General features: G+C 51.4%; 1 protein-coding gene across 7 annotated transcripts in view; it reads right to left on the reverse strand.

The window, feature by feature from the left end:
• Positions 1–1,601: 1,601 nt before the first annotated feature.
• Positions 1,602–26,304, reverse strand: part of EGFL7 (EGF like domain multiple 7) — a 30,265-nt gene continuing 5,562 nt past the window's right edge. For 6 of the 7 annotated variants that reach the window (XM_024206632.2, XM_024206634.2, XM_024206635.2 and 3 more), the window contains 9 exons: positions 25,165–25,234; positions 15,749–15,946; positions 13,139–13,261; positions 12,527–12,639; positions 10,714–10,809; positions 8,490–8,663; positions 5,200–5,264; positions 4,632–4,794; positions 1,602–1,779 (listed from right to left, as the gene is read on the reverse strand). In XM_024206632.2, coding sequence (XP_024062400.1) covers positions 1,757–1,779; positions 4,632–4,794; positions 5,200–5,264; positions 8,490–8,663; positions 10,714–10,809; positions 12,527–12,639; positions 13,139–13,261; positions 15,749–15,828 — 837 coding nt within the window. In that variant the 5' untranslated portion in view covers positions 15,829–15,946; positions 25,165–25,234 and the 3' untranslated portion in view covers positions 1,602–1,756. Of the gene's footprint in view, positions 1,780–4,631; positions 4,795–5,199; positions 5,265–8,489; positions 8,664–10,713; positions 10,810–12,526; positions 12,640–13,138; positions 13,262–15,748; positions 15,947–20,582; positions 20,642–25,164; positions 25,235–26,304 lie in introns of those variants that run through there. The other variant, XM_024206639.3, reaches the window with a different exon arrangement.

The raw sequence follows: 26,304 nt of genomic DNA on the forward strand, positions 1-26,304 counted from the left end.
CACATCCCATCGGCCAGCTGCAGATGTCTGAGGATATATAAGGTAAGTACCCTCTCCTCCCTATAAAAGCACCAGCAGCAGATATGAGCAGAAAAGATTTGCTGGTCTTGAGTCACTTCCTTACCAGCCCTTCCCTTCTGCTCCCCTATTTCCCCAGGGCAGAGGAATAGGCTGTAGGCACAGCTGGCAGCAGGCCCTCCACTAGGCTCAAGCAGAGCTGGTGACCACTCTAAAGGGTTCCAGTAACTTGAGGGCATCTAGCGTCCATGTTCCTATGTATTGGTGGAGGGGCTGGTCATGTTCCCTACACAGTTGTTTGTACCCTCAGCTTCCTGCTGGACCCCCTTGCCCCCCTTCAGGCAGAGAAAGAGATGCTACTGCAACCGTTCCCCTTGCCATAGGCAGGAGGTGTGGAGAAATGCAGACATCTCTACCAGCAGCTTCCTACCTGGGTAAGTGTGCATTTACATCAAGTTGCACCTTGGCTACAAGCACAAGGAAGCTGCTAACCTCCCCAGCCTGCCTCTGCTGCAGCAGTAACTGGCATTAAGTTCCCATGAGTGAAGTCATGACCTAGGGTAGAATAACACCCCTAAACAACTGGATTCCACTGCGCCTAATTCATGGCTCAGCAGCTTGACCAACCAATGACAAGCCCATACTCAAGAGCTGTATAGGACATAACTTTAATACAAAACTGCACCACCCTACACAGTGCTTGGCTAATAAACCTCAAGTCTCTGGCAGTTTACAGGTAGGAAAGCATTGTACCATAGAAGACTCGTTAGTTCTCTAGAAACATTAGGATCCTTCCTCCAGCAGCCTTAAGATAACTATGCAAAGAGGCATGAGCATTGCAGGCTTCACCCAGAGCAAGCTGGCAATGTGCATCCGTTCCTACTTTAAATACAGCTGTTCTGCCCCTCCTCGTTCCTGGCTGAGCCAAGACTGGTTTAGCCGGCAAAACTGACTGGTTATCTTGTCACATAGACAAGCAAGTGTGCCAGGCTTCAGTGTGTAAATGAAGCCAATTTTTAAGAAGCAAAGGGATTCTATCTATCCTCTTCCCACCCCCTCTAGCATTTCAAATGGAGGACGGTTTTAGTGACCAGATTTGACTTGGTCCATTTTGAATTTCAGGCATGTGTAAAAAGGAGTTGGTGGAAAAGCCTAAGAGCAGAATCCAGCCCTCCTATCTCCCCTCTCCTCTAATAGTGAAGCAATGTGTGATTAGGCAAAACTTTCCCCTGGGTGTCAGCAAGAGCAAGGTCGGGCTATCTAGTTCTCTTAAGAACGTAGGCTTCTAAGCTACACAAGCTGCTGCTTGCACAGATCATCTCATGCTGCTGTACCACACGATTAATTGTTGGCCCAGGATTTCACCTCACAGTCACAAACAAATTAAGCACCACATGGTTTCACTTTTAGCAAGTCTCTTGTATGGCACTGGCTGATGCTGTGCCAGCTGGCCAAGCACCTGGAAGAAAGCATTATAACCCTGAGCATCTCATACAACTTTGCCATAAGGGCAAAAACTAAGTCCAATTTAAAATCAGTCTCCAAGCAGCTCAATTCTTAGAAAAACACACTAGGGCCCTTCGTATCAAAATAAGCTCTTTATGGCTCCATCCCACGTGGTCCTGAAGGCATCATGGCCTCTTTCGGCAGGCTGGGTCAAGAGGTGCTGAGATAGGAAATCCAGGGTTACCAATCACTCTGCTCCCACAATGAAGTGCTGCTCCTCTTATTATTATTATTAGCGTTCATTCTTACACGAACCTGAAACCAGACAATTCCAGAGCTAGTGTTAGTCAGGGCCGGTCTTGGTGCCAGTGAGAGGGCTGGGGCCTGGTCTACACACTGATTTTTGTACGAGTATAACTTCCTGGGTGTGACTGTAAAGGGTCACAAGCTCAGCCAATTTAAAAAGTAAAGTCCAAACACCCTCAGGCTAGGTCTACACTACAGCGGGGTTCCGACCTAAGATACGCAACTTCAGCTACGTGAATACCGTAGCTGAAGTTGCGTATTTTAGGTCGGCTTACCTGGCGGTGAGGACGGGGGAAAGCCGACCGCTGCCGCCGACTCCGCTACCGCCTCTTGTCGAGGTGGATTTCCAGAGTCGACGGCAGAGCGATCAGGGATCGATTTTACCGCGTCCTCACGAGACGCGGTAAGTCGATCCCCAATAAACCGATTGCTACCCGCCGGATCGGCGGGTAGTGAAGACGTAGCCTCAGATTGCTTGTAAAGGGGTAACTTTTGACCAGCACAGCTGATCAAGTCCTAGATTTCAGGGAAGATCCCAGGTATTTATGGGTAGAACCCTTACACAGTCAGTCTGGGAATGAATTTAAATCCAAACTTATAATAATATCAAATGCTAAACTATTAAACCATAGGAAAAAACCCTCCAAACCACCTAAAACCCTCTAGCTTCAACTAACATTAAGGGCCTTGTTATTTGGTCTTTTATCCACAAAGCATTTAACGTGTCTATTCCACTCTCCAGGGGCTCAGATTTGCAGCACACAGTACAATTGGGGTATCCAAAAGTCACTCTTATCTCACTGCTGTAGAGTCGCCAAGCTATGACAGGCCTGATTCTAAACCAAGAACAGCTACATTTTTCTATATGTGGCTGCTGATTGCTTACCATGTAGATGGCCAAGTACCCCAACCATAGAGCAGTGCGGAAGAAAAACTGTGCCTGCAACTGAAGCCTTTGGACACCACTTTTTAAAAAACTGGAGTCTCGCTGAGGATGGAAGGAAGGGAATTCCAGCTACCTTTCTAAGCCCTGTTCAGTGACAGGTTTTTGCACTATCAATACTATTTAATTTAGCATGATGGGTCTTAGTTTCCATCTTAATTTTTCAACCTTCTTGTTTTAAAAGGGAAAAAACATCCATGGGGCAGGATGGGGCCTGGCACAAATTAGTTACAGTTGTGAACTTTAAGCAACATCACAAGGTAGTGTGGAAATATTCCAGTTTACAGCTCCACATTCCAGTATTGTGCTGGTGATAAGAATGTGTCCTTAAAAGACAGAGTGAGCCTATTTCAAAAAACATCACTACAGAGCAACCCCTGTAACACTTTCCCCCCAACCTATGGGGGGTTTTTGTTTTTTTAGCAAATAACAGAAAAAGTTTTGCCCCTTTATAACAGGAACCAGCTGAAAATTGACTTTGTCTTGTAGGGCCCGTGTTCTTACGCACATAAGCAACTATATTGGAACTAGGTATATTGTAGGACTTCCTCAACCGTTTAGAGGCAGGGTAACTAATCAGGAATTAAGCTGTATTGTTGGTGCACACCAATTCCTGAGTGGACAAATGAGCGGGTTTCTCAGCAAGTTTGATCAAAAGCATTTAATGGAAAACAAAAGGCTTTCAAATGCAAAAGTTGTAAATGGCTGGCAAATTGCATACTAAAACAAAGCACTTCAAAATTGTAATGGGGAATAAAACATTCTCCTATCCCAAGGAGCAGTGCTCCACTAACGCCTCTGTACATTGAAATTAACGCAGCTGTGTGAAAACACAAACTTATACCAGGCTGTACGCTGAAATTAACAGCAAACATTATGTTGATACTTATTTCACCAGGCTGGGTTAATTTCCAGGACCCACACATTAGCTGGATAACTACAGCTGCTGCAAACATCTTGGTAGGAAATTAAGCCCCCTGCCTGGTCTTTAGTCAGCTAGTTACACTTTTTCAGAAGCGAAGGTTTTCATCAAATGCTTTTGTTCAAAGTTGTGGTGCAATTTTGCCTTTTCTAAACCACACGGATTTGCTGCGCTGCAGAAAAAAAAAACGGCTTGTAGAATTTTAGGCGCAACTTCCCTCAACGTTCCCTGTACTCATGATTTGGACGAGTTCTGTACTCACCAAACTCACCTGGACTGTTAACTTTTGAATTGAGTTTCACTAAGGATTGAGTTCTGACACTGCACCCGCAAACCCTAGGATCTGAGGCAGTTTCTGATGTAGATGCTTATGGCCCCTGAACAGCAGTGGCATGAAAAGGAGCTGAGATAATATATACCCTCGCCACTGCCCAAAACTATGTGATCTCCGTGCAGCTGTTTATTATCTTTGGCTGCTGCATGAAGGGATCGGATTCAGCCCCCACACAAACAGCTTTGAAATGAAACGCTGGCTGGTTGCAACCATCTTTTATTAATTACAAGCTGATGGTTTGAGAGTTGGCGTAGAAGTAGATTAACTGTGGCATAGACATAACCGATCCAGTTGGTCTGCACGTGCGTGGTATGTCTGCCGTTCTACTTCTTAGATCTGCTTTACAAGAGGGAAGCAATCTGGCATTTGCACTTTGATTTACCCATTAGGAATGCACAAAAAAGGGGCCAGTTAGAGCATGTCACTGTTCCACCTGCTCCCTGCAAGTTAGGGACGTGGCTTTTTGAAGTGAGCTTGTAACCCTAACCCAGTGGTAGAACGGGGATTAGAATTCAGCAGCAGGACCATGTCTACCTTACAGACCCGGTGTCTAGGGCAGTGTCACTGTCATAGCAAAAGGTGCAGGGGTACAATCTCTAGCAATAACCAGAATCAAGGGCCTTCTCCTTGCTGAGCACTGCCAAACTACCCTCGCTACTTACATGTCTCCAGTCGCTCCTCCAGGAAGGAGATCTGCTCACTCAGGGACTCGATTCTATCCAGCTGCCGCAGGGAGTAGAACAGCTGGCTGATGGGGTCTGTGCTAACGTCATCTGCTGCCGATGGCATGAGGTTATGGAATGGAGCCAATAGTAACTGGAGTTTCTTTTGAGAGAGAGAGGAGCTGTTAGTTTTCATCCCTCTCCATTACACTATCAGGCCACCCAGCGTGACCTGCCAGCAGCGGATACGGCCGGCTCAGCCATCTCCCGGACTGGCAGAGCTGACGGTTGGGGTAGTTGACTAGTGCTAACAGGGCTCCTGGTGGGGAGAGTTGTCACAGTGTTTGCTGCGAGCGGTGGGCGGCGCGGCGGGGAATGCTGATACCAGAAGCCAAGACTAGATGAGGTGGCGAAATTAAAAATAGAGCCGGCGAAGGGCAAAAATTCCAGATGTGAACAGCTGTGCAATGAGGTGCTGGAGCCAAATACTCTGAATTAAAAGGGCAGTGAAAAAAGGTTGAGGTACAAGTGCCTGCATCTCTGTCTGCACTCACGGACGGGGGCTCACCTGCTCCAGCACTTCCACCCGGCTCCGGAGGGCTTGCATTTCTTCCTTCATTTCACTGGAGGCGCCTGCCATGAGCAAAACACCACAGGAATTAATAAAATCCCTTAAAGTGAACCGTCATCCTTAAAACTGGGCTGTGATGGCGGAGCGAGGGCTGCCACCTCTCAGGTGCAAAAAACCCAGGAGCCCCTAAAAGGGCGGAGGTGGCAGTGTGTACTGAGCCCCCTGGCGGATTTCCCAGCCATCCTGGGAAAACCTGGACAGGTGCCACTGGCAACCCGCGGGGGAGCAGCAGCCGAAGGGTTAACCCGGAGGTCTGCCTGAGAGTGAGGGAATGAGCAGGCTGTTCTCTGCCACCCCACATGCCACACTCTGACGTGCTTGTTGAGACCCAGTTCATTGAGCAGCTGAAGGAATGAAAACAAGCGACAGTTCTGGCGTCCCCTATATCAATCTACGTCCTAGCTAGAAATCCCCGCCGAGAGTTTACCAGCAGCCCCCCGACCGCCTCAACTAATCCAGGAACTGTGGAAAGGGGCTTGGGCAGTAATGACCAGCCAGGACACCAGTGGCTGATTGAAAACACACACCTGCCCTCAGTTGAGCCACGGAGGAGCGCCTGTGCCTGACCCCTGGAAGCTAATTAATCTGCCCTTATTCTGAGACCATTCTGCCCTGGGATTTACACTCCTAAAGAGCTTCTGCACCATGCGTTCGCACGGCCTCGGCTTTCGGGCTTCTTACTTCTGGATGGTCCTAGCAGCGGGGTGGGCTGCAGGGCAAGGTCTCCGTCACGCATGAACGTGCCTTCTGCATGCTTGGCTCCTCTATGCTCCTGCAAGTGGGTTTGTTGTACAGGGGACCGGGGGGGGAACCCACTTTTATCTTATGACTCCACTGACTTCCCTGGGGCTGGGCAGTTGATTTGGCCCTTTGATATTTTTTTTTGCAGAGATTTCCCTAGGCTGGATCCTCCACCTGCTGAGAATCTGGCCCAAACCAGGCAACCAAGCGACTAGTATAGTCAAGCAATGCTGGTTCTTACTGAAGAACATGGTCTTTGCAGTGTAGCAAATCACAAGGCACTGGAACACAGAAAGCTGTCCAAGCCCCAGCCTCTGACCCTAATCCTGATGGGCACGTTACCCCACACACTCCAACCAGCCTTTGCTCTTCAGGCTGAGACCAGTTCACCTTTTCCCCTCACAGAGTAGCAAAGCATGGGTCCAAAATGTGTGTGTGATGGGGGGGGGAGGGGAATTACCTTTGTTCTGAACAGGAACGAGATGAATGTTTAGAATTATTGTCCGGCTGCAACTAATTTAGCCCTGAAGTAACCTCCTGTGTTTCCACCAAAGGGTATTAATTAAGAGAAGGCAGTCAGCCACTGACACTTTTCCTTAGAGATGCTCAGGTGCCAAAGATATTTCAAAAGTGATTCATTTTCATTCCTTGGCTTCGGCAGGTTTTCAAAGGGCAGGTTGGGGTCTGCGATCCACAGGGCCCTGGAGCTGCCCTCCTCCAGCAAAGCAGGCAGGGTCTGACACCCGGCACACAACAGTGGGCTGCAGCCAGGTGCAATTAGCAATGGGATGCCTCATTACCCCGTGCTAGCAATTGTCCTTGTGCAGACGCAATTTAGCAGGGCCGTGCTTTCACTTAATGAGCTCGCTGGAGCCCGCTCCCCGTCCGCAAAGCCCAAACAACTAGCCACTGATGGTCTCCTGAAGGGAGTAGGTATTGCTAGGCTGGGCTGTGGTGTATGCACGGTATGTCCTACCCTTCCATGGGCTTGGATGACAGCAACACCAGGGTTGGCTCCACCGCGGAGGCGAGCCGGCACAGCTCCATTGACTTCAGTGGGGCTGTATCTACCCCGTGTGGAGAGGAAAATGGCACCTGCACCTTGCCTAGAGCACCGTCCTCCGCACTGCTGCTGTCCTCAGGGCTGGGCAGCTGGCGTAGCAAAGAATTTGCTCAAGAGGGTGGGACTCTCTCCCGTTCAGCCCTCTGCCTCCTGCATCACTCTAGAGATAAACCGGGGCAGTGGGTGGAACTGTGCACCTTGTACCACGACGGAATTAGTGATAAATAAGGCTACGGTGTAGTCACGGAGGTCACAGCAGTCACAGATTCCGTGACTTCACCAGACCTCCGTGACTTCTTCGGCTTCAGCACCCCTGCCCTGCAGCTGGAACCCGGACCATGCGCTCTCCTGCCCCGCGGCTTCCACCGGGGGCTGCAACTGGGGCCGTGTTCCCCGTCCTGCAGCTTCCACCAGGGGCCAGGGCCGTGCGCCCCCCTCGCGGCTTCACAGGGCTGTTACACCCCCTTCCCCCTGTGGCTGAGGTTGGACCTGGGACTGTGTGCCCCTGCCCCCCGGCTGCCGCCAGCCCCACCCACCTGTGGCTACCCCCCATGGCTGCGGCTGCTGGATCCGGGGCTGTGCGCCCCCCCCCATGGCAGTGGGGCTCAGACTGTCAGTCCCTCCCACCCCCTGGGACTCCAGCTGTCATTCCTCCCCCCTACCTAGCCCTGTCCCCTGGTTATTTTTAGTAAAGTCACAGACAGGTCACGGGCGCCCGTGAATTTTTGTTTGCTGCCCGTGATCCGTGCGTCACTTTTACCGTGACAAAATCTTAGCCATATTGCTAAACTTGCTGCAATAGCCCAGGAGGAGATGGCAGAGATTGCCCCAAAGGGGCTCTGGAGAGGAGAAAGCCGAGAGGGCAGGCCGCAGGGATCACCTCCACAGCCGTACGCGCAGGCGCAGCCCTTCCGCCCGTGCTGCTCCTGTCTAGTCGCCAGGGCTGGCCACAGCGCATTATTACTCACGGTACGAGTTTGAAGTGTCACAGCGCGTACCAAAAGTAATAATGGGCCGGCACCAGCGTCGCCGTCACTCCCGTCCTCGTGGCTCTGGAGTCACACGCAGCGAAAAGATGACGTTGTGCTGACCCAGTTGTCTCCCCGCTGGCCATTGTGTCTCCGGCCTGGCCAGTAGCTGGCTTCCAAAGCCCCTAAGTCCCACCAGCTGGGGGGGTCTCGCCCAGTAATCTGTTAAACCTCACAGCAAGCCATTATCCCCATTTTACAGCCGAGGCACAGAGTGGGTGCGTGACTGGCCCAGGTCACACGTCAGAATCGAACCCAGGAATCCTGGCTCCCAGACCCCCGCTCTAGCGCCTAGAGACCCCCACTGCCTCGTACCCTTTGGTGACGGCTATGCAATTAACATTCAGCCAAGCAGTAACATGCCCCCGGACTAGCTCCAGCCCATGCTGTGTTACCTGATCGGTTGAGGGCGGGGGAGGCCTCTGTCTCAGTGGGTGGCTCCGAAGCCTGGCATGATTTCCCATCGGCGGAGAGCCTTTGCCCAGCCCGACAGGCACAGCCGTAGCTCCCAGGCGTGTTGACACAATGCCGGCTGCAGCCGTGGCCCGGGCCAGTGCATTCATCCACGTCTGAAAGCACAGGGGTAAAGTCACAGGGGCTCGGGCGGGGGCGGGCCAGCAGGGAGCAGCGCTTGTGAAGACCGGGTTAGCACAGAGCACGGCAGATTGACACCACCATGCCAGACAGGGCCCCTCACCAAGAGCATACGTGGGACAGCTCGGACTAGAGAGCCGTCAGCTTAATCCAGGCCACAAGCCGGGGAGACCTGGGCGGTGACGGCAGGCTGGATTTGTTGGGCGCTAGAGAGAGAACCCTACAGAGTCTGTCCGTGCCCAGCTGCCCGAGTAAAGAATCTCCTTTGCTGTCAATGCAGCCAGCTCGGGCCTCGCTTCTAGCAGGAGCTAAACTTCATGGCCCTGATTCTCCAGTGTTACTCCCGTTTTACGCCACTGATGCTAGCCCAGGTAAAACGGGCGAAGCCCCGTGACGCATCAGGCCCAGTACGTCTAAAAAGGGCAAAAACAAAGCCCCTGATCTGAACGCTCCCTAATTCTGGAGCTGGAGCCAAACGCGCCGCGATTGGGTGAGCGCTGTTCAACGCTGGCTCCGGGGGGGCCACACGCGCCAGCCCATCCCCGGTGAGGTGCGATCGGCCTTTCAAGTGGGTGTGTAAAGCCCAACAGCCTCGCCTCGCACGGGGGGGGTATTAACACCATGCCCACAAAGTGAAATGAACGACAGCCCCCTCCTGTGCCTGGGCGAGTCTGTTCTAGGCACCAGGAAAATCTCTTCAACCCTCCGAGCTGGGATCAGGGTGACCAGATGTCCCGATTTTATAGGGACAGTGCTGATTTTGGGGGCTTTTTCTTATATGGGCTCCTATTATCCCCCACCCCCTGTCTGGTCACCCTAGCTGGGATCCAAGCTGTCCCTACAGCCTGCCAGTGTTTCAACCCCACACACATGCATTGGTATGACAGATGTGCCAAATCCTCAGCTGGTGAAAATCAGTGCCGCTTCACCGGCTTCAAGAGAGCTGATTTACACCCCTCAGGCATCTGCCTCCAACCACCTCCTGGACTTACTGGGCCTCTGATTTACGGGTTTTACAGCATTCGGTGTAAAGCAACAGAGCTCCCGTAACGTCATGGGCGGGCGCGTCACCCCTTTACCCCAGCTGAGGCTCTGGCCTTTTTGCTTTGCAATGGAATCCCACAGCTAGCGCCCCCCCCAAAATCCACCGAGCACCCCGAACGCCTTACCCCAATCTGCCAGCTACACGCTAGCTTCTGCCTCCCTCTGCTGGGTCAACAGCGTTACGCCATCCAAGCCCTTTGGCTGGCTCTGCCCCCCCCCCCCACCCCGCCTGCTGGTCTGTGGGAGCTATGGGCATAAACAGCACTCCCCCCACCCCCACCCCCACCCCTCCAGACCTTTGCTGTCAGTGAGAAGTTCAGTGACTTGCCCCAAGGCACCCAGTGCCAGAGCCCAGATCCGCGAGCCAGTCCTATCGTCCCTCCCCGAGCGCTGCCCATGAGCGACAATGCCCATGCCCATGGGACGGCAGCCCTTGTTCCAAATGACGGGGCTCAGCTACCAGGAAGCAGGGAGGGTCTTTTGCACAAGGACCTGACCATTGGTGAAGGCACAAGGGCAGCACGAAGCTGCTGAAGATGCCTGATGGCCCATTCCATGCGCTGGGTGCTGAGCTGACGCCTTGCGGAGGCAGCGCCCACGTATCTCAAGGGCGGACCCAAAGCATGGAATGGAGGCACCACGCAGCTGGTGTCACGGGTTGGGTAAACACGCTGGGTCCATGTAAAGAATCTATGACAGCTAACAGAGCACGGAGTTACTCTCTCAGCCCACGGGCCTGGCACTCTGCTGGTGCACGGCTCAGGTTCACTCCCTGCTGAGAACCAACAGAGGAAACCATTAGGCCTGGGTGCCCTTCAAAGTGCCACTGGCCTATCCAGGAGATTGTTGTCAGCTCCTGCAAATCACCTTCTACAGGTCACCTGCTATATCCCGCCATCCCCCACCCCGCTCCCATCGCCCCGGCAAAGGGAAGCCCAGGGAAGATACTGAAATACAAAACAGGGAAACCAGGGCTGTTACCTGTCTGGCAGGATTTCCCCATCCATCCTGGGGGGCAGGTGCATCTGTCTGGGGCTGAACAGCTCCCACCGTTTTGACAAGGCAACCTGCAAATGGCTGTAAAACAATAACGCACAGTCACCATGTTGCCGAGGCAAAAGTCTGGGCCTCCCGGCGCAGGCAGCCGCACACGTGCTCCCACCATTGCAAATTCCCGTCCTCGGGGAGATTTTTATTACACATGCAGGCGCCTTCTGAGCTCCTGTCCAGGCCTTTGTTCCTGGCCGCCAGCAGAGTTCGGGCGAATGTTAAAGGTGAGCGAAAACATGGGGCCAGATCCTCCGCTGGTGTCAATGCCCAGAGCTCCATTAATGTCAGCGTAGCGCGGCCCCTTGCCACCAGCGGAGGACCCCACCCCGTGAACGCAACAGCCGCCATGTGAATCAGATCTGTATTACGCTCAGCATGTGACACTTCCCGTGAGGCTGACGGGCGCTCTGCGTGAGACAAGCGGTAGAAGACACCACAGTGACTCACAGAGGGCAAAGGCTGTGAACGCCTTGCTCCCATGGGCCAGCAACGAGACGACGTGTGCAAACAGCTGCTCCCAGCGGAAGTAAGAGGTTCACAATCCGGCCCAGAGTTGGTCAGAGATCCCTGAGCAGATCAGAAAGGAGGATTCGGCCCCAGAAACTCAGTATTTTCACAGCCTTCTAGTAACTCCGGGAGCTCATCAAATGAAGCAACAGATCTAGGATGGTGTTTTGAATGGCACTGAGGTGATGCCTGGAAAGCCTTTCCACTGGGCTTCGCTAGCGCAATAAACACTTTCATTTGTAACTTAACCCATTTCAGTCCTGGAAAGAGGAAGATGTCCTCAGAGTCTGTGTAGGGAGTGGGGGGGGGGGGTAGAGGGGGACTGCAGTAGCTCTCAATCAGTGACAGGCTCTGGGAAGCGTTAGTATATTGCAGGCTGGTTTGATCTGGTAAGAGATTAGCCTCTGATGGGCTTGGCATTCCTTTTGTGCTGTACATCACTATTTCCCCCTAACAGCAGAGCTGTTCCATTACTGCTGATTTATGCGGAAAGGGTTTATTAATTTCTCCTCTGGTATAAGCCAAGCTAATAAAGCGATATATACGCAAGGCAAGCAAAGCAAGGCTATAAATGAATGGCTAATTGAAACCGATTTGTTCTCACAGGCGGGTGTTGGAAGGATAAGTGCCTGCTTAGTACAAGAGAGAATTACACTAATTTCAGACAGATCTGGTAAGAAGGGCAGTGGCTTTTGAGACACACAGAGGTGATGATCAGAGAGGTGCTGAGAGCCCTCTGCAGGGTGTTAACAACCCCTGTCTGCGCTGTATTTCCTTTCCCCCAGCTGTGCTGTATTTCCGTCTCTCCAGCATTCTGCACTAGGAGAGCCCCTCCCACCAGCATGATGCAAATACTTTTCATTCAGCGATCTCAAAGCTTTTTGCCAACGTGGGAGTAGTAGTTCCAATCCCTGTGTTACGGAGGGGTGCGCTGAGGCGCCAAGAGGGTGTCATTTGCCCAGGGCCCCTGCCAAGTCAATGGCAAAGTCAGGAACAGAATCCCCATCTCCTGTCTCCCAGGTCAGTGCTCAAGCCAGGCTGTAGCTGTCCCTCTCGAGGCTATGGGACTGATTCTGCTCTCGTTTACACCAGTGCAGATCAGGCAGAAAGCCACCGCTGTCAATGAAAAAAGACTGGTGTAAAACAAAGTGGAAGGGAGAGCAGGACCAAAGCGCCAAAGGGGAGATGCTGCAATCTCATCACGATCCATATTCTTCTCTCTCTGCCACTCATTTACCTTTGCTGCATCCGACTGCGTGGACGTTTGCCCGCCTCCATCCGGGGCAGCACATATAGATGGGCTGGGAAAATCTCCTGTAGGCCAGGCGATAGGCAACCTTGTATGTGGTTCTGCAATAAGGTTCAGGAAAGGAGTTAGGGACTGCGCCTGTACGGGGTGCGGAAAGAGCCGACTGCTTCGCCCTGGGGAGAGTCACAATCCTTCCCCCGCCTTGCTCCTAGGGTTGGGGAGTAAACCAGGTCATCCCTTTGCCGCTTACTTCCCCTGTTGTGCCAGCCTGCCTCTGCCCACTCCCTATCCCTCCCTGCCCGCATGCTCCCAGGAGTAGGGGCCGTGCCCACACCCAAGAGCCAAGTACGTCTGTCTCTCCCAACAGGGGTTTGGGGGAATGGTCTTCCTCCCTCTAGTGTGCAGGGTGATGGCTCCTTATACACCTCTGAACAAACCCTTTGCTAAGCACCCCGGGGAGATGCTGTGTCTCTGGGCGAATCCTTGTACTTAGCATCCCCGGAGACTGTAATCCAACCCTGGAGCGGACGGGCTAGTCCAGATGCCACCTGTCTGCAGCGCTGGCGCCCGTCATTCCCTGAAGCAGGCTGCTCTCCTCACCTGTACGTACTGCAGAGCCGGTGTCCCTGGCACGTTGTGAGGTAGGGCTGGTAGACAGGCTGCACGTGGGACTCCACATAGGAAGCGGCTCCGTTCTGCATCTCTGCAGAGCACACCCTGCGGCTGGACAGAAGGCACCGGGTCTCACTCAAAGCGAAAGCGACAGGCATAAAGCAACGGGGATCAGGCCCGGAACGCAGGTAAGGAATGTGATGTGAAAACCCCTCCATGGGGGCCAAACCCAGCTCCAGTCCAAGAGGATGCAACACCACTGCCTTCTGTGCAACTGTGCCCTCTTACTCCCTGGCTGCATTTGACCTATGGGGGACCTGATTCTCAGCTAGCATCAATGGCCCCATGCCTCCAATGGAGCTGTGCCAAGTTCCACTAGCAGAGACTCTGGCCAAGAACCTCACAGAGGGTCGGTTAAGATGCAATTGCTAAGGCTCCCTTAATTCCTCATTTACTGGAGCAGAGTTATTGGGGTGCGGTTGGGAAGAGGAGCTGATAGGAGCTTCCAAAACTTCACACGAGTAAATCCCTTGAATATCAGCTCTATATCCTGCCTCACGCAGCTGAGAGCTTATATTCTGCACCTATCTCAAGGAGGTTCTACACTCGCAGGTACGCTCCCTTCTACCCTCAAAGCTGCAAGGCTACCTCTGCAGTTTGCCTCCAGGCGCCCTGGCTGGCCCTCTCCAATCTCCCTGAAAACAATGCCACTCGTTCCAATGTCGGGAACAGGGATCCGCAGCGAACGGGCTGCTGGGTGGCTGTCATGCAAAGTCTCGGAACAGAGTCCTCCGAAGGCTGCTGTAAAATTACCATGCAAAGGAGAGGAATCCAAATCCATTACCGGGGGAAGCATTTCCCCCTGAACAGCAGATTAAAGGGGACATGTCAACGCTGTAAAAAAAATCATTTGCTTTTTAGCTGGCCTTTGATTTGTTTTCGTTCCGAGACTGTGGCAGCACTGAAAAACAACACCTAGGTGATGACCAAAAATCCACAGCAAGGACCAGATTCTGCTCAGTGGGGTAAAATCCCTTCCACTGAAGTAGCTCTAAATTTCCACCGGGGTTGCTGAGATCTGGAGCTCCCCACCCCGCCCGCCCGCAATGTAAAAGCTTCATGAAATTCACATCCAACGCGTTCTTGGTTAAAGATTTTCGCACCATTTTGCCTTTTGCCAGGTTGAGAGGTTCTGTTCAGCTGGATGTTGTCTGACACCGATCTTAGTCTCTGGAGTAGAAGCCCATTAAGAAACCTGATTATTTGTGTCAGCTTCCCAGACAAATTAGAAACTTGAACTAAAGTGCTGAAAATTAACACTGACATCAGATGCCTTCCATTAACTCAGGATAACTCATTTCACCCTGCTGGATTAATGGTATGAAAGAGGCAGTTTTGCTGACATTATTATAAAGATCTATCTACTCTGAGTGTGTGTGTATATATCAGCAGCCAGCTGTGTGTGTGTGTGTGTGAGAGAGAGCGAGAGAGATTCAGCTTGTAGACTTCAGGGCTGCAAAAGATTCAATACTGTAGCAAGGGCTGGGTCACTCACTGTAAAACCAAACGGGATAGGTCAGAACTACAAAACTGGGGTCCAGATATCAGTATTTCCAGAGTTAGTGGGAAATGAGTTAATAGGGGGAGGAGGGGCGGGAGTCAAATCCAGACTTCCCTAAATTTTAACATGGCAGTCAAGGGGAAGTTTTGCTTTGGAGCTGGGATGCTGTTTTGACCCATTAGAGAGCTGAGAGTTCGTTGCCCAGCTTCTATCCAAATCTGAATTTCCCCCCAGTTCAAAGTGTGTTTGGATCCTGGGGTTTAGGTCAAGCCCATCTCTAATAACAATAATAATAGCAGTTATGCATGATCAGATAGGGGACATCAAATCCCATGCTTCGAGGCACAAATTGATTGACACTGTGGTCAGGAAGGAATTGTTCCATCATCTACAGCATTGCCGACTTAGGGGTGTGAGATTTTGCCATAGTTTGATGCATCTCATATTGGCTGCTATTAGTGGCAGGATATTGAACGAGGTGAACCAGTCATTTGTGTGTGCATGCTCATCTACATGTGTACAGGGGGGTGCATCTGAAGTGTGTACGTGTGTGTGAATGCATGTGGGTGGGTGGGTGTGTTGGTGGTGGGTGTGCACTTATGCTTGAGGGAGGGTGTATGCATGCAGGGATGTGCACTAAAGACACAATAAGAAATCATTAGCAGCGTATGCTCTATTTAGCTTTTTGACTCCCCAAGTCAACTGGCAAAGATACTCTCTTTGTATATGCTGCATGGAACTAGACGGATACACTTGAATGTATTTGGATGGCTTTCTGCTTTACAGACACAGCAAACAAACACCACAAAAGCTTGCCAAAACCTACACTACCCCCGGAAGAATCTGCAAGGTTGTCTCTTGCCTGTCCCCACACCTCGAAAGCCGCTCATTCATGTGCAGCAGACTTCTGAACTTGGCCTTTGATGTCTCCTTGAGCCTAGCCCCCTGAATCAATCCTGATTGTGGCTTGCAGAGAAGCCCAGCGGTATGCATGCGGCAAGCCAGACTTCTGAAGGATGGACAAAGAAGAGGCTTACCCTGACCGGGCAAAACGCTCAGTGCTGGTCACACCAAGGATTAAGACAAATCCCGTGAGGAGGCAGCTGATTCTCTGCATTTCCTGTCCTCTGCTGGCTCTTTCTTTCCTGCTGTGCGATATTGTGTGGCATGAAGGGGTGTCACTCTTTGATGGGAAGCACTGGCTCTTACTGCATGTGTCTCTTCAGTGGGGAACCCTGGAACCAAAAGAATAATGACCTTACCACGCAGCGTCCTTTCTGGGACAGTGACGTTTCAATGGCCCCCTTTGGGCCTATTGAAAAAGGAGCGCAGGGGAGCAAGGTGTAGTGCTGTTGTGGAAGCAGAGAAAGAACTGACAGGAAGGGGATGCAATACATGACAGTTCGTTAGCAAGAGTTAGGCTAACTATAACCCTAATAACGCGAGATTTGTAGAAGCGAGGAATGTGTGAGGTGAGTGGGAAAGAACTGTGTGAGAAGTTGTTGCGACCTTGTGTAGATAATATGGAATGTAGACTAAGAGTCTACATTAGTGAGCAAAACAAGATATCTCCGACACTGCTTTCACTAAGGGACTAGGAATTTCCCTGCTGTGCACTAGCAAAGCAATGCGGGATATGCTCTTACAATGATGCAGCGCGAGCGAAGTAGATTTTAAAAGTGCAGCGGCAAAAACAATAATTTCATGGGGACGTTTCTGGCTTGGGACTCAGGAGGTCTGGGTTCAATTCCCGGCTCAGCCAAAATCTCCCTGTGTGACCTGGGGCAAATCACTTAAGTCAGTGGTTCTCAAAGCCGGTCCGCCGCTTGTTCAGGGAAAGCCCCTGGCGGGCCGGGCTGGTTTGTTTATCTGCTGCGTCTGCACGTTCGGCCGATCGCGGCTCCCGCTGGCCGTGGTTCGCCGCTCCAGGCCAACGGGGGCTGCAGGAAGGGCGGCCAGCACATCCCTCGGCCCGCGCCGCTTCCCGCAGCCCCCATTGGCCTGGAGCAGTGAACCACGGCCAGTGGGAGCCGCTATAGGCCGAACCCGCGGACGCGGCAGGTAAACAAACCGGCCCGGCCCGCCAGAGAACCACTGACTTAAGTTCTTAGGTGCCCCATCTGGCAATGAGGATAATAATAGTTCCTTTGTCTCATAAGACCCTAAGCATTTTGGGGCAGGGACTGGCATTTCTTATTTGTCTGTACAGCATCTGGCACAGTCTCGTTATTACTGCACTATTAGTAATATGAGGATAGCAGTCCCAATGATGGGTTTTAAAATAAACAAACATCACTAATGCCAGCCACCCACTGCTCACGAGTAACCCTACAATGACAGCGGAGCACGTGCAGCCCAGCCCTCACGAGCGAGTCGCCCTGTATGTCCGGCCAACGCTCACGACCAACCCTACAATAACAAAGCACCCGAGCAGCCTGCAACTCACAATCACTCTACACAACCCCGCATGCACCGCAGCCTTCCGATACCAAACCACTGTGCATGTACCGGCAAGGATAAGAAAAGAAGGTAACAGAGCTGAGCCTGAAGGGTGTTCCATGTAAAAGTGCTTAAAAAAAATTAGAGAGGGTCATTGTTATTTCGCATCTGATTCACATTAAATACTTCTGGGTCAAATCTTCTGCTGGCATAAAACCCCACATCGCTCCAATGAAGCCAGTGGAGTTACGCTGATTTACACCCTCTGAAGATCTGGCCCCACAAGTTTAAGAAGATTTTCTTTGACTAGGAATAGAGTAAATGGCTTGTTGAGTTGTATCATTCTGAAATATGCCAGTAGTGCCAGACAGGGAGGCCAGTACGAAGGTCTGCAATATATATGGCATCATAAAGCCGCATGTTTCTCGCCAAATGAAATAGTGAAATCGGGTCTCCTTCCCTCTTAAACACAAGGGTCCTCTCCAGTGCTTTAGAAGGCTAAATGCTTTCTCTGCAAAGCCAATGCTAACCAAGTTGGGAATAAAGAGGCATTGATTCTGCAAGCAGAGGCAAATAGACGAGGCAGAGTTCTAGCGGGTCAATAACGATATCTAATTTAAACAATCCGTTGACCTCCAGGTGATGGAAGTTAAAGGGAGAAAAAAACAAATCAAATACATGACAATGAAAGAGGGCCAGACTTTCTGACTGTACCCTCTGAAACAAACCACTTTTATTGGGAGACACAAGCTTAATAAGAAACGACCCCATGGAAACGGGGCAATATCACACGGCTATAGCAAAAAGCTTGTAAAAGGGGAAATCAAGGCTGGAAATAGAATTGGAATGGTCCAGGCTCGTGTCATTCTTTAGAAGAATTTCCAGCTCTCCAGCTCTTCCGCTGACGTCAAACAGTACAGCTCCACTGAAGCCCAGGGCAACACCAGCTGAGCATCTGGTTCAAAGCAGAGCAAGGCGGCCGCGTGGCTAATAATGGTTATGGGGCCCAAACCAACTCCTCATGGGTTGGATCCTCTGTCCAGGGGTACCATGGAAGAGGTCAGAAGCAGCAAGGAAGGTCTGGAGCAGAGGGGGAGGCGAGATCCAGAACAGAGGAGGAAGAGCTGTAGAAAAGATAACACGGGCCCTCGCTCCAAACACTCTTGCTCAAGAAGCGGCTGGATTAGCTCAGCTACAGCCAACGAGGGGACTCATATTAGCAGGCAGGTTGTATCCTTGAAGAGGACAAGTGCAGCGATGCCCAGGCACTGGATTGGGCCCCTCGAGAACATGAGGGAAACGGCCCACAGAAGCAATTGAGAAAGAGACGGTTGGCTTGAAGCTGGTTAAAATCCTGAGCTCAGTTTCACCCCTGATGTTCTATGGTCTAGATCCATACATTTGAAGGCCAGAAAGGACTTTACAGTCACCTGGCCCCAAAAAGCACAGCAGACGCCATCAGAAGGCTGACGAGCAAACCTCCCTCTTCTTGTAAAGGCACAGAGGCCGCCATCGCATCACCCTATTTTATCTGATTAATCCTAAATAGTTTGTATTTAGGATCACTGATAGTCTTGGCTGCCTCCCATGCGCCCCCTTGTGGCCAGGGGCGGGCTGTGCAGTGCCCTGCCTCTATTTTCCCCTTCTTCAGGGTTCCTTAAACAACCAACAGTCCAAAGAAAATGAAAACACTCCCCACCTGGGAGCTCCATGTATGTGTTCACTCCTTAAACACATTCTGACCCAACCCCAGTACAGTTCAATGGCTTCCCAACAGCTGCTTCTTCAAGCCAGCTGCAGCTCCTTCGTCTTCTGTTTCCCAAGGAATCCCCCCACTTCATTGCAGCCACCTGCTGCTCTTAGGAATTACTTGATCCCATTCAGGTGGGGCTCAACTTGTATTCAGGGCTGGCTTATCCCCAGGCTCTCCAGCCCATGGGGCAAGCCACCCCGTTACTGATGCCAAATCACCGCCAAGTTGTTTTGTTGCCCCTTTTGGGTGGGGGGGAAGGGAAGGGGCCAAAAATCTTTTCCATCCTGGGTGACAAAACACCAGCTCAGACGCTGCACAGACCTTGCGCTGGCTGTCTGCACCGAATTTCACCCTCTAGTTAGTTATTTGTGGTGCCGGCCTCCACAAGAAATCAAGCTTCGGTCCATTTACAGAAATAAGAACGTCAACAACCAATGGAAAGGAAAGAAAACTCTTTTGCACACCTCAACGCACATGGAGGCATCTTAGAACATCTTGGGTGGTCTGATGACCCTCCTAATTCCCTCCGACCTCACCTAAGCTAGAGTATGGTGCAAATTCTCAGTGAAATCATAATCCTCCGTGCCAATGGTATTTCTTCAACGAGACTGAATTCCACGTTCTAAATCAAACCCCGAAGATCATCTCAGACCTTTGACCAAACTCCACTGACAGAGGTAGGAGTTTTGCCTGCATGGGGGTGGCAAAGGATTAGAGGCCTGGGGCCCGAAGGACACTTTGTTTTGTTCTGTTTTTAAAAATCGAAGAGTCAAAAACAATTGTTTTGCCCCCCCACCCATCAGAATGTGTCTCCACCTCCACGGTGTGTTAAAATCAGGGTTGTTCTGCGTCAGATAAAGAGCCGATCTTGATCAAATTTGAGCCGTTCTACACGTTTAATGCACACAGGAAGCCAGGACCTCTGAGGGCTGCAGATGACGCCTAATGCTTGTTTGTCAAATTGTAATTTAGCGTTGTCTTTTCTCTGATCTCTTTTCTAAAATGACTGGCAGCGGTAACAATGCTTTTTCTGTTTACGTCCCAGAAAAATCTTTGTGTGATAAGAACAAAACAAAAAAACCCCAACACAATACATTTTTGCATAGTCTCTCTAATCTCAAGTGTGTCTCAAGTTTTATAATGTAAAATATGTTGTTGCTCTGTTCATATAAAGCTACTGTATGTAGCTCTATGCTCCTGAAATGCTAGGAGGCATCAAAGCCTTGTAATATGAGCATCTGTAGCCAAATACGATTCCAGCGGTTGCATCTGACTTCTATCCAAAACTATATGCTAAAATTCCTGCCCTCAGAGCTGTTGCCTAAACTACTGCGGGAGCCAACAGAAAACATTATCACATGTTGTGTGTCAGCTCTGCTACTATCGCCAGCTCTGTAGCTGAAACCCAAGCACCAGCTAAAGTCTATTCTTGAATCATTGTGTCGGGGGCTATTTTCTAAGTGGCGCAGGAGGATTCAGCTCTGCAGCTCCCATTCACCTCCGCGAGTGACAACGTTCCTGACGGCTCCATTCTGACATTCGTCATGTGGGACTTCTGGGAGTCATGTTCCCGTCACGAGAGTGCCTCGATCCTACCTGGGGATGGGTAACTCAGACTCTTCTGGACTTGAGCAAGAGACAGAGCAACTTTCTCAGGGACCCAACCCCAAACTACTCACAGCAATTCTTCCTCCGGACTGCTGGGGCTCATTAGTATTCCACAGGCCGCTGCGGTCGGGTGCTGTGTCGCTGAAATGTCATATTCACTAAGCATATTACGACTAGATCCTGCAGTCAGTGGTGCTAAAGATTAGATAGATAGATAGATAGATAGATAGATAGATAGATAGATAGATAGATAGATAGACAAAAATTTCAGATGAGCCCAGCTCAGATCCAAACTTCGCCCAACTTTGGGGAGTCTGGTTAAGAGTTTGAATGAATCTTTTTTTTTAAATTAACCATTTTTAAAAATAATAGAGATGAATCCAAAGTCTGCCCTTGTGGCGTACAGGGAAGATGTGTCTCCTTCTGCAAGCGCAATAGGATTCTGCTAAGATTGTCAACCCTGAAGGTCAATCACCCACTTAAGACAACTGTCAACAACCATCAACTTCCTGAACGACAGAGTTGCCCATGTCATGCAGCTCCGGGCCTCCCCTCCTTTGGGCACTTCGGTCTCAGAGCCGCTAGAGGGGGGCCTTCCCTAAGGGTCCAACAGACCCCTGGAGCTATTCTGAGCTCGCCTGCAAAAGACTAGCCAAGTGTTGCAGGGGTGGGCGCGCGCTGCTCTCCCAGTAACCCAGGATAACCCTGCTGGGGGGAACCTCATGTCACGGGGCTACACCGGGGCAGGCCAGTTGTCCGTTTCTTTCCGACTGATCCAGCCACCAGGCGTCTGGGCTGACCGGGTGCCCGGCGCAGGTCCTGCTGCTACTACGTTGCATCTCTGCAAACTCCCCACCTGGCCCCGTAGGATCGCCCCTTTCGGGTCTGATCCTGCCGCGTTGGGAACCGCTCCTGCAGAAGGGAGCCAGATTTGGCAAATAACCCAGTGCATCCATTCCCCCCCCCCGTCCCCATCACTGCCTTTTTGCAAGAAGGAGGCTCCCCCCACAAATTCCGACCCAGCAGACAGCGCGTGCAAAGAAATCCGAATTGCAAACCGGAGCGGGCGGGGGGGACCTCAACGCACGTGAGTCGACACTTCCCAGCCCCCCGGTCAGAGCGGTTTGCAAAGCCAGGGCCCAGCTATGAGGTTACAAGCTCCGATTTCCAGCCTACTTACTTGTCCTGCCGGTCCCAGGAAGGCGAATTTGCAGAGCCCTCCCCGGAGCTCGCCTGCCCCACAGGAGCTGCGCGCACGCAGGAGCTCCTGCCCCCGGCTTTTGCCTCCTTGATGGAGCAGCCAGCGGTGTGTAGCCCCTTTGCATTTCCTCCCCCCCCCCCTAGCCGCGTCCCTCTCCTCTTAGTCCAATGAGCTCATGGGAAGGATCAGAGCCGAGCCCTGCACCGCGGGAGTGAAACCCAGTTCAGGGGGGACCAAGGAACACGCAACCTGCGGCTGGAAACACCCCCCACCGGGGGGGGGCCACCTGCCGCCCTCCCCCCCCCCCCCCCCCGGGAGGGGAAAATCCTCCCTCGCCTTTGCACCTGCGCCTGGCATTCACCCCCGGGGTTACCGCTCTGGATCGTCTCAGCAGGGGTCCGGAATCCGGATCGTGTCCTGGGGGTGACTGCAACGGGGCGGGGCCGTGCAAAGAGGAGCCGCGTGAAGGGGGATCCCAGCGGGGCGCATGTTCCGCGGGTGCCCCCCATCCCCCGCGTGGTACCCTGAACCGGTTTCTAAGATCCCCCCCTTCCCAGCAAAGCAACGCGGGCTCCGATCCAGCCAGTGCCCCCCTAGCTGCGGCTTGCCCGGGGGTGAGTTCTGGGCTAGTGAGTTCCTCCTGACCCCTCTGCCAACGCTCAGCCCTGGCTAGGGGCCCTTCAGGGCAGCTGCTAGCCAGCCTGAGAGAACGGTGCACCCCGCCGCCTGGCAAAGATAGGGCGGGATGTGGCTCCAGGTTTAACTCCCCAGGCTACCAGGGATTAGCCAAACCCGAACTGCTCCCCTGCCTGTCGCGCTCACTAAGGGGCCCCAAGCAAACCCCCCATCTCAAACCCAACTGCAATTCGAAAGCTCTTTTGGGGTTCGTCCCCCCCCCCCCTTGTGTTTCTTTGGATGGTTAAATTGCTCTCCTTCTAACACCATCCCACTAGACCAAGTGGCCTGTTTTGTAAACTGCTGCTTCCCCAGAGAGAAGAGCTCATGCCAGGGTGGGGAGGGGTTTTTTGGTTTAACATGTGCCCAGCAGAATGAAAAACTAAACCATCCGAACCTTAACGGCGCAGATGTTTTTTCACATTTATTTTAAATGCACTTTAGAGCAATTTTTACCCTCTACTTCTTGGAAATAGTGGGGCGGGGGTGTTTTTGTTTGTTTTGTTTTGTTTGTGTGTGTGGGGGGTCTTAATTCTGCCTTTTATTTCCAAGTGGTCCCAGTCATTGTGATTAAAGGGTTGGGGGGGGGGGTTCAGTCTAACTTGCAAACTCTCTTTCCAAACGTTTATAACTCAGTTGGATGTAGGCTGAGACTCAGTACACAAGGGGTTAACGCAGAACCCCTTTGCAAAACTTTAGAAAAACTCTTTCTAGTGGTTTTTGAGCTACACAAGAGCAGCAGTGACGGTCTGGCTGTCTCAGGTGCATGACTGAGGAATGATGTTATTTATCGGAGCGTCTTGTACACTAACAATGAGTTAAAGTGAATTTGAATTCTTGTCTGTAAGGGCTGGTCCACACTACCCGCCTAATTCGGCGGGTAGAGATCGATCTTCTGGGATCGATTTATCGCGTCTCATCTGGACGCGATAGATCGATCCCAGAAGCGCTCCCCCGTCGCCCGCGGAACTCCTGCTCGCCGAGAGGAGGAAGCGCTGTCGACGGGGGAGCCTGCCTGCGCCGCGTGGACCCGAAGTAAGTACTTTTACTTCGATATAGGAAACGTCGACTTCAGCTACGCTATTCTCGTAGCTGAAGTTGCGTTTCCTATATCGATCCCCCGTCCCAGTGTGGACCAGCCCTGAGTCAGTGAAATATCCTTCAGAACTCTCCAAATTACCAAAACATCGAAGGGTATGTCTACAGGACGGCCACAACAGCAGCACACCCGCGGTGCTGCAACTGTAGTGCCGTAGTGTAGGAAGGGGTTTTTCCACCTCCATGGTTAATCCATCTCTACGAGAGGTAGTAACTAAATCAACGCTAGAATTCTTCCTTCAACTTAGCCACGTCTACAAAGGGACAACTTAACTATGTTGCACAGGGCGCAAAATTTTTCACAGCCCTGAGCGACGTAGCTAGGTCGATCTAATTTTTAAATATAAATCTGACCTAACAAATCCTCTGACACTCCAAGAACCCGTCATCAAAGCTCAGGGGCATAGGGCCCAGTTCTAGCAAAGATCGTGGTGCTCAGCCGTTCGCAGGATCGGCTCCTTACACATTACATCACACAACAGAATAAGATAAAAGCATAAATGCTACGGCCCAAATGTGTCCCTGATGCGTTTTCATTTCCTCTAACCCAGTTTCACTACAAGGAACACATCAAGCCCAATGGGTCCAGCTGCCCACCGACTTCCTTGGCTTGCATGTTACTTTGTTAGACGCCTTGGTCAATTATCAAAGAAAATTGTTCAGTCCCTTTGTGCAAACCGGGATTTCCTTTGTCTCTATCTTCCCTCGTAAAGGAATTAGAGCAAAGTAGCGCTATTGTTCCTAAAACAACTTAGCGCAGTCTCCTGTCACCTGGCCGTGCACAGAACTGCCCCCAAAGCCAGCAGGCGTTGGCATGTGAAGGAAGGTCAGGGTATGGTCCATATGGGAATATTTGTTACCCTCTAGCTTGGGGTTGTTGTTTTTTAGCACATGGACATGATGGGAAAATAGTTAGCAGATAGACAACAGCAGCTCAGAAATCGCCGGCGCTTCTCCTGTCTGGGAGTTGTGCAGGCGGCTGATTTAAGCCCAGCTGCCCCCTGTCCATAGTCACATCAGCTGAAGGTTGGTGCTACAGCCCCAGCGCAAGGTCACGGTGCACTGGGGCTGATTCTCCACTGCTGTGCATTCATTTACACCCGTGCAAAGTGAGCGTGAAACACAACGAGCCAGATCCTCAGCTAGCGCCCGAGCTCCATCAGCCGAGGCACTCACCCTGCTGTTGTGTCTTGATAGCACGTTATCCCCCCTTTGCCTTGGTGTGAATGACAAGGAGCAGGGGAGTGGAGAATGAGATGCCGTGCGTGTGATGGGATGGGGCCAGCACATGAGAGGAGTCCGGATCCCTAGAGGCAGAGATGATAACCAAATCCATCAAAGGAAAAGGTTATTGGCTCTGATTGAAAAGTCAGTTCCCCTTTGTGTAGCATCTTGCATTCTGTAAGCACAAAACAGGAATTGTTTTATTCCTCCGTCTGGATCCATCTACCCCTGGGGAATTATTTAAACTCATTTAATCTCATAAACTCAAAGCACAGACAGCCCTTCCCACAGGGACAGTAATAATCTTAATGCCCAGTCTATTATTGCAGCCCTAGTGCCTGGGGAAAAAGAACAGTGCCCGCTATGGAACTCTGCTTCCAAGTAGATTTCTATTAGCCAAGTGAAAAGCTTGTCCATAAAGGGGTTGGATTTCATTTCACTGCTGTGCCACTCACCTGATCTGCTGAAATCAGTCATTTGTCATGAACGGAGGATGCTTCCTTTAAACGGCACCATGATTTCTTACTGTTGGAACAAATAAAACCACGGTTATGCACTGCCGTTCTCCTGACGTATGATTTCCTTGATTCAGATCTTGATCATTCTGGGCCTGCCTTTGGCTTCCTCGTGCACCCAACTCTCCCTCCGGACTATTTGGGTGGGGCAGCAGGAGTACAGGATCGGGCCCAATCTCAATGCACACTTTTAGCAAATATTTATAATGAAACCACACTACAAAAATACAACCATGTGTTGGTGGGGAATGGATGGAAAGAAGTGACTGGCGCTATTGTAGGACAGCGTCCATCCTTCGGATGGTACATTTTTTCCTGTGCAACGCAAGTCCAGGAGGACAAATTTTCACTGTGGGGTTTGCATGAGCATGATCCTTTACACTGGTATAAATTGGGAGTATCCCCACCAAAGTCAGTGGAGTTCCACTGATTTAAATCTGGCACAAGAGGAAAATCAGGGCCTGTGTGACTTTAAATTATTCCAAAGTGCAGTTATAAAATCGGCAGGAAAATGAACATGTTGTTTCTAAAGAACTCTAGGTGGGACCATCTAACTCAGAGCTGGTACTTATCCCCCCAGCAATATGTTCTGCTGCATCCAATATTCATTCCAAAGCAATGCGGGAGGCTGAATTAGGTGCTTAATTCCCAGTGAATTCTGATGGGCTTTGAACATCCATCTTCCTTAGGCTCATCTGAAAATCCCAGTTTTAAACCATCAGTACACAGCCCCAAGCAGCGTGTTATCCCATCCCCAGTACTCCTCCCGCAGGGCTCGTCTGCCTGGAGGAATAGCCCGGATTAGCTATTCTACACTAGCTCTCCATGTAGATGCTCTTATTCTGCACTGCCTTTGGGCAGTTTAGCTTAATCCACTTTGGAAGCAAAAAGGCACCCCGAGTGGAATAGGAGCACACCCTAGCTTATTTCACAATCGCTCCCCCAGGCATTCTCAGTGCTCCACCCCTAGGAATATGCTATGCCAGCCCCAAACCAAGTGTCCTCGAGCAATGTTATACCATATTCAGTGCCCATCCCTAAACACTATGATATACCAGCCGCAGTACTTTCAGCCATGTG

The sequence above is a fragment of the Terrapene carolina genome, unplaced genomic scaffold (assembly GCF_002925995.2).
Source record: "Terrapene carolina triunguis isolate 2854851 unplaced genomic scaffold, T_m_triunguis-2.0 Scaffold238, whole genome shotgun sequence".
NCBI classification, from domain to species: Eukaryota; Metazoa; Chordata; order Testudines; family Emydidae; genus Terrapene; species Terrapene triunguis.